The following is a 9,056-nucleotide window of genomic DNA, read 5'->3' on the forward strand; positions in this document are numbered from 1 at the left end:
CCTGCTCCACATGACTTTGCCAGATTCATGGAAAATACAATAAAAAATAATCCTTAAAATGTCGTCAGCACGTCCCTCGAAAACACTGAAATGTGCGAATCGGTGATGAGTTCGCGATCCGGCGAGGCGTCGGAAAAATAGAAGCCGTACAATAGTAATTACTCTAAGAAATACCGCAACGTTTTTGGTATTTCATGGAAACGTAACTGACCGAAAATGTATCCACGTAAAAAAGTCAACAAATAAATGAGTTGCCTGACACGGCATCAGGCGGCCGCCGCTCACCGAGAGAGCAGCTCTACTTCCACAGGCGACACGCTGACTTCTAGCAATGACAAGTTCTGCTTTGCAGGCAAACACGGACGGTTGTTTTAAAGACGGGAGGGTTGCGCTGTGTAGACCGCATAGTGGTTGCTCCATGAGATGAGCAACCGGGAGATGACAGACGGTGGGGAGCCGTGCTGCGTTCAGGTAAACTCGGAAAATTGTGCTGCGTTTCAGAGAACCCAGGCGACTGTAAAACACACCCAACACAACTAAACTGGACCCAGTGTATTGCTGCTGCAGCTTTATTTATTATTATTATTATTATTATTATTATTATTATTATTAAAATTATTATTATTATAGTTTTTTAATGATTATTATTTTTTTAATAATAATTCTAATAATATCATTATTGCTGTCATCATTGTCTCCGCTCTCTGTGTGTTGGTGACCATTGCCACAGCGACAACACACACGCTGTGTGTTGTTCTGATGGTTGTGATCAAACCCTGGAGGCTTTGTTTACACCAATCACAGAGAAGGTCGAGGAGGAGGAGGAGGAGGAGGAGGAGGAGGAGGAGGAGGAGGTGGAGAGATAATCCTGGTTGTAGCCAAGCTGTGACCATATGTTCCTGCTGACCTACACACACACACACACGATGAACCAGAACGAACCAGAAATGACAATATCCTATAAAACAGTGTCTGCCTGTCTGTCTGTCTGCCTGCCTGCCTGTCTGCCTGCCTGCCTGTCTGCCTGTCTGCCTGTCTGTCTGTCTGCCTGTCTGTGGTCATATTGTAACATGTACTACATTTTTGTGACAATGTTATGAGCGTTTCCACGGATCTAATCTTAACTGGTTGAGAACACCCTGCGTTTCATGATCCATACTTCAATTGAGACTATTTAGTTTTTAGTTGTATTTAGTTGTATTTTGTTTTTAGTTGTATATAGTTTTTAGTTGTATTAAGTTTTTAGTTGTATTTAGTTGCATTTAGTTGTATTTAGTTGTATTTCGTTTTTAGTTTTTAGTTGTATTAGTTTTATATTTTTTTTAGTTGTATTTAGTTTTTGTTGTATTTAGTTGTATTTAGTTGTATTTAGCTTTTAGTTGGATTCAGTTTGAACTTATTATTAATTAATTAATTTATTTATTATTATTTTAGTTGTATTTAGTATTTAGTTATATTTAGTTTTTAGTTTTATTTAGTTTTTAGTTGTATTTAGTTTTTAGTTGTATTTAGTTTTTAGTTTGATTTAGTTTCTGGTTTTATTTAGTTTTTAGCTTGATTTAGTTGTATTTAGTATTTCGTTTTATTTAGTCTTTTGTTTATTTCGTTTTTAGTTTTATTTAGTTTTGAGTTGTACTTATTTTTGAGTTGTATTAAGTTTTTCATTTTTAGTTGTATTTGGTTTGTAGTTGTATTTGGTTTTATTACGTATTTTGTTTTATTTCGTTTTTATTTGTATTTAGCTTTAAGTTTCATTTCATATGTAGTTGTATTTGTTTTTTAGTTGTATTTGTTTTTTAGTTGTATTTAGTGTTTAGTTGTATTTCGTGTTTAGTTGTATTTTGTTTTTAGTTGTGTTAAGTTTTTAGTTGTATTTAGTGTTTAGTTGTATTTCGTTTTTAGTTGTATTTCGTTTTTAGTTATATTTAGTTTTTAGTTTTCCTTAGTTTAATTTAGTTTTTAGTTTTATTAAGTTGTATTTAGTTTTATTTGGTTTTTTGTTTTGTTTTATTTAGTTTTAGTTTTTAGTTTAATTCAGTTTAATTTAGTTGCATATAGTTTAATTTAGTTTTATTTGGTTTTTAGTTTTGTTTTATTTCATTTTATTTTTCCGTTGTATTTAGTTTGATTTAGTTGTATTTAGTTTTAGTTTTTATTTTAGTTTTATTTTGTTTCTCGTTGTATTTAGTTTTATTTGGTCTTATTTTCATTTTAGCGGCTGTGTCGTGGGTTAGATTCCCTGCAGTTTGACACCGTTCTGTCTCCATGAAACACCTGCGCTGCAACGTCCAGCTCCCATGATGCACTGGGGCCTGTGCTCCCCAGGACCAGGTCATACACGTGGAGGCTTTTCTCCCACAATGCTTTGCTGCTCTGGAGCTGTGAGGAGACGCTGCCACCTTGTCCCACTTTCCCACAATGCACTGCAGGGAGATGACCCAGAACAAACTAAAAATACACTAATACTACTATAATGTGTACTGTGGTACTGTGGTAGTAGCGTGGGAGTTTATTAGAGGTTTTATTGCTGGTTTTTACACAGTATTTATATTAAATCTCCTTAAATAATGTAACATTATCACCACATTAAGAATTTTAATTTCACTCGTTTAAAAGGGGATCCATTTAAATAGCGTTATATGGTTTATTAATTATCGAATGATCATATTAAATGATATTTGTTTACGGAGCACCGCTCTTGATGACCAAGGGAAAATAATATCAAATAAATGAACAATAATTGATCAGTTTTAGGAGGATTGATTCGCTAATACCTGTTTACCACTGCACCAAAAACCCGCTAACATCCGCTAACATCCGCTAACATCCGGCATTTGTCACCAGTGGTAAAGGTAAAACCTGGGTTTCGGTCCCGGGTTAAATGACCCTGACAAAGACTCGGGTTTTAACGGGCTCCACCTGCGATGGGCTCTGATGTAACAGGCCACCCGGGTCAACGCGTTAGTTTTGGTCTCTTTTGAAGTTGAAGTGGACGCGCCGCTGCTTCCACTGTTCTGTGACCAACCCATTCTTTTGAACTGCTGAAAATACTTCTTTTGTTCGAGTTTTACAGTTTTATGTCTGTGGCAGTTTCGCCACCACACGCCACCCAAGTGGTGTTTTCAGGGCCCTCCGGCACAGACGACAGGGGGTTGTTAACGCCAGTTTATTGTAGAGGAGGCTAGGTCATGACACGGGGCTCCTCCCCTGAGTGAGTGTCTGGACGGGGTTTTAAACCTGCCGCTCGTTAGACCAACCAAAGAGCGTGTGGCTGCTCAAGCCATCCCATCCTCCACAATGTCGTTGTTTAAGTTGCTGTCTCCTCTTCTGTTTTGTTCCAAATCACACTGGAACCATGACACGCCCCTTTTCCGACATGTTTGTGATGTAGAATGTGACGCACCAGAACAAAAACGGCATTCCTCCTGGCAATGGGAAAGGTGTTAATCGCATATTTTTAGCGTATTTTATTGGGGTTAAACACCGTTTTTACACCAAAATTAGCAAGTTTATCCCGGTTTAATTTTGGTATAAATAACGGTTTAAGGGGATATTTGACTTTTCTGAACAGGACATTTATAGATTCAACACATTAAGACGTATCATAAGCAGATTTGAAAGTCTTTAGTTTCACAGATCTTCCTGTCCCGGTGGAATTCCCCGTTGTGCTCCAGCTTACGTGGGCTGGGTGGAGTCTGTGAGCCGTCGTTGTAGCTTGTCTCCTCTGCCACGTCGTGTCGGAGGCAGCGGTCAGCGGTTTGGACGGTGCCCAGAAAAGTCAAAGTTCGCAGGTGCTTGAGAAGGCCTCGGTGCGGCGGATTGCGAGTTGGACCACGGGTGTCGCGGAGTCGGTCCAGAAAAACTGATCCGACTCTCCGATGGGTTCCGTGTGCTACTCTGGTCGGGTTTAGCATTGAATTAATCGGACTACACAAATTTAATCATTTAGGCTTGAATCTTTCGTTGAATGGTTTAAAACAGAAACATTGCAAAAACCGCAAGGTTTAGTAAAAAAAATAAAAGAACGAATATAAGACTCAGACTAACTTGGGAATGTAACTCCTTACACACAAAAGTGACATATCTTCACATAACACTATGTTTAAACCAATGAATGATTTCAAAACATAAACTCTTGTGATAGTGTTTCCAGACAAATAAAAAAATAAACACATGGTTCATACATTGCCATCTTTCAAAACCATTTTCACAGTAACATAACAATCTTGACTAATTAACTTTTTATACAATTTCTAATTACTAACTATTAAAACATAATTTCAACATGAATGATAAATGGCATACAATCATCATCTTTAGTCTGATTATATCACACACAATGGGCATTGGAATCTGATGGTTATGGCTGTTTCCCCCATTGGCCACTAGGTGGCAACCTGGCAACAACAGAAATTATACATTTTTTAAATGAGGATGTGTAACTTTGCCAATTTATATCATACAGTGATGAGAGTTGGATCATTTTTGGTTCCTTTGTTCACATTAATTCAAACTTAGGCTGAGACGCAATGAAGAGACTGCAGATGCAAAATATCGAGGTGGGTCTTTTCCTTCCAAACAGGTTTTGGAGACTGGGGTGTCTGCCTTGATCAGAGGGGGACAAAGGGGTTATAGGTAAAAGCGAAGGAAAGAGGAGGAAAGGTGGAGCCATTTTTTTACACAGCCTTGGCCGAGACAACAAAACAGTCATGTAGCTCCCCCGACGTCTTTCTTCGTTCCGTCCCCTGGGGTGAAAGTCCACATCCCTGTCTGGGGAGCGTCCCCATTGTCGCCTTAAATGTTTGAGAATGTACACAAGAGTGAACAGATCCAGGCTCTCAGCGGGTTCGTTAACAATTTCTGTGAATCTTTGAAGAGAAGAGGGTCCGGGGCAGACGGTCCAACCATCTATACTACAGTAAACTACAGTTAAGTAAATCTAATCTGGTTCTAATATAATAACAATAATAATGATTGTGGTGTGGGGATGCTGACCTGACCTGGATCTAGATAATTGGGGACCCAGGATCAGAGTGGCTGCATACCTGTTGCTCGTTGGTTGGTCTAAAAACAGGTAAAACCCCCATCCCCACTAATACTCAAGAGAGGAGCCCTTGTCATGACAAATCTCTTTCTGCTCTTGGGCTTATTTCCAACTTGGAATGTAAACCCACACTCTTGGTTGTAGACACACCAGTAGAGGAAGCACCGGCGCTCCTGCTGTACAATTAACTGTTCGTGTTATGTCTTTGTAGGTAGAGTCAAACAGACTCAAGCGGCTCCGGTTCCTTGAGGAAATTGTTTTTTTCACTAATTCCTGCTGCAAATATAGATCACACTTCATTCATGTCCCTGGGTTCAGCCGCATCTGTGCGACACTTTCAAAGCTCCTCCCCGCCTCCTGCTCCTCCTCTTCCAGATGTTCTGACCTCCTCCTTCCTCAAGATGTTCTGACCTCCTCAACCCTCCAGATGTTCTGACCTCCTCAACCCTCCAGATGTTCTGACCTCCTCCCCCCTTCGGATGTTCTGACCTCCTCCTTCCTCCAGATGTTCTGACCTCCTCCTTCCTCAAGATGTTCTGACCTCCTCAACCCTCCAGATGTTCTGACCGCCTCTTTCCTCCAGATATTCTGACCTCCTCCCCCCTTCAGATGTTCTGACCTCCTCCTTCCTCCAGATGTTCTGACCTCCTCCTTCCTCCAGATGTTCTGACTGTCCTCCACCCTCCAGATGTTCTGACCTCCTCCTTCCTCCAGATGTTCTGACCTCCTCCTTCCTCTCTTCCAGATGTTCCTCACTGTGTACCTGGGCGGCAGCGAGCAGCAGCAGGTTCCTGTGACACCTGATACCTTGTGCAGAGATGTGGTGGAACTCTGCAGGGAACCGGGCGAGGCCGGCTGCTACCTGGCCGAGCTATGGAGGGAGACTGGTGATCAATACATCAACATATCAATACATCAACATATCAATACATCAACATATCAACATATCAACATATCAATACATCAACATATCAACACACCAACATATCAATACATCAACATATCAAAACATAAACATATCAATACATCAACATATCAATACATCAACATATCAACATATCAATACATCAATACATCAATACATCAATACATCAATACATCACCATATCAACACACCAACATATCAATACATCAACATATCAACATATCAAAACATAAACATATCAATACATCAACATATCAATACATCAACATATCAATACATCAACATATCAATACATAAACATATCAACATATCAATACATCAACATATCAATACATCAACATATCAATACATCAACATATCAATACATCAACATATCAATACATAAACATATCAACATATCAATACATCAACATATCAATACATCGACATAACAATTCATCAACATATCAATACATCAACATATCAATACATCAACATATCAATACGTCAACATATCAATACATCAACATATCAATACATCAACATATCAACATATCAATACACCAACATATCAATACATCAACATATCAATACATCAACATATCAATACATCAACATATCAAGACATCAGCATATCAACACATCAACATATCAAGACATCAACGTATCAATACATCAACATATCAACATATCAATACACCAACATATCAATACATCAACATATAAATACATCAACATATCAATACATCAATACATCAACATATCAATACATCAACATATCAATACATCAACATATCAAGACATCAACATATCAATACATCAACATATCAACATATCAATACACCAACATATCAATACATCAACATATCAATACGTCAACATATCAATACATCAACATATAAATACATCAACATATCAACATATCAATACACCAACATATCAATACATCAACATATCAATACATCAACATATCAACACATCAACATATCAAACATCAACATATCAATACATCAACATATCAACATATCAACACATCAACATATCAACACATCAACATATCAATACATCAACATATCAACACATCAACATATCAGTACATCAACATATCAACATATCAATACCCCAACATATCAACACATCAACATATCCAAAGCGACTTACAAGGGAGAATAACATTCAAGCTACATTGCGACAGAGATTAGTGTAACAACAACATTAGTGTAACAATAAATACTGCAAGGTGGTGCTAAGTAATTGTAGGTTAGGACAGGAGGTGCTCACTGAAGAGCTGGGTCTTCAGGTGCTTCTTAAAGACAGAGGGAGGTCCCTGCTCTGGTCATTTTTGACAGCTCGTTCCACCAACGTGGAACTACAAATGAGAATAACCTGGATTGCCGTGGCTGTATGGCCGGCAGAGCCAGGCCACGCTCATTTGACGAGCGCAGCATCCGGGGGGCAACATGTGCTCTTACAAGAGCATTTAAGTAGGCGGGAGCATTCCCAGCAATCACTCTGTAGGCCAGCATAAGAGACTTGAACTTGATGCGAGCGGCTACAGGTAACCAAGCGGCTACAGGTAACCAGTGGAGCTCGATGAGCAGCGGAGTGACATGTGCCCTCTTTGACTGGTTGAACACCAGTCGCGCCGCCGCATTCTGTATCATCTGTAGTGGCTTCACTGCACAGGCCTCAAGCCTGTTAAGAGGGCGTTGCAGTAGTCGAGACGGGACATCACCAAGGTTTGTACCAGCAGTTGAGTGGCATATTGGGTCAGGTACGGCCTGACTTTATGGATGTTGAGTAGTGCGAAGCGGCAGGACCGGGAGACGGTGGCAACATGGTCCAAGAATGTCAGTTGGTCATCAATAATGACACCAAGATTCCTTGCAGCCTTGGTAGGAACAAGAGATAGAGAGTCGATTTTAATATCAATGTTGTGATAAATACCTTGTTTGGCCGGGAAGACCAGCAGTTCCGTTTTCGCCAGATTAAGTTGAAGATGATAATCCTTCATCCATGTGGATATGTCAGCGAGACAATCCGAGATCCGCGTCGAGACAGTAGGGTCGTCGGGCGGGAAGGACAGATAGAGTTGAGTATCATCCGCATAGCAGTGATATGAAAAGCCATGGGAGCGGATGATGGGGCCCAGTGAGGTGGTGTATATGGCAAAGAGGAGGGGTCCTAGCACCGGGCCTTGGGGCACCCCTGTGGTGAGGTTGTGAGGCACAGACAGCTGGCCTCGCCATGTCACACTGAACGAGCGCCCAGTAAGGTAAGATTCGAACCAGGAAAATGCACTGCCAGATATGCCCATGCTTGAGAGTATGGACAGGAGTATGCAATGATTGACAGTGTCAAAAGCAGCTGATAAGTCAAGCAGAATGAGAACCGAGGATTTGGCAGCAGCTCTAGCAGTTTTTAAGGCCTCTGTCACAGACAACAGGGCTGTTTCGGTGGAGTGACCACTTTTGAAGCCAGATTGAAGTGTATCAAGAAGGTTGTTTCTTGACAGGTACTCTGTAACCTGTCTAGAGACCGCCCTCTCTAAGGTTTTGGAAAGGAATGGGAGGAGAGAGACCGGCCGATAGTTTTCTACTTGAGTGGGATCGAGTGAGGGTTTTTTGAGCAGTGGTGCGACCCGAGCCGCTTTGAAAGCGGAAGGGAAAGTGCCAGAAGTTAGGGAAGAATTAATCATATGTGTGATTGCCGGGGTGATAGTCGGTGATATGGCTTGAAGGAGGTGAGATGGGATCGGATCTAGCGGACAGGTAGTAGGACGGCTACATGTTAGTAGTTTAGATACCTCACTTTCAGCGAGGGGGGTGAAACCAGGGAACAATGAGCCTAGGGCTGGAGAAGACAGGTTGTGAGTAGGTTGTTTAGTGAATTGGCTGCTGATGGCTGCCACTTTGTTAGTAAAAAAGGAGGCAAGGCAGTCAGCAGTGAAGTTAGTAGCTGGGGGAGGTGGTGGAGGGTATAGCAGAGACTTGAAGGTGGCGAATAACTTACGTGTGTCTGTGGCACCGTTGATCCTATCGTTGAAGAAGGCCTTCTTGGCAGCAGTGATGCTGGAGGAGGAGGAGGACAGCAGTGTCTGGTAGCTAG

General features: G+C 40.9%; 1 protein-coding gene across 1 annotated transcript in view; it reads left to right on the forward strand.

Annotated features, from left to right (window-relative positions):
* Positions 1 to 5,789: 5,789 nt before the first annotated feature.
* The window catches only part of LOC307229588 (apoptosis-stimulating of p53 protein 2-like), a gene marked incomplete at both ends in the record, with an annotated part of 14,099 nt that continues 10,832 nt past the window's right edge, over positions 5,790 to 9,056 (forward strand). The window contains one exon of the mRNA XM_079999588.1: positions 5,790 to 5,931. Within this exon, the coding sequence (XP_079855714.1) occupies positions 5,790 to 5,931 (142 nt within the window). The remainder of the gene's footprint in view (positions 5,932 to 9,056) is intronic.

Source organism: Zeus faber (genome assembly GCF_960531495.2).
Source record: "Zeus faber genome assembly, chromosome: 4".
NCBI classification, from domain to species: Eukaryota; Metazoa; Chordata; class Actinopteri; order Zeiformes; family Zeidae; genus Zeus; species Zeus faber.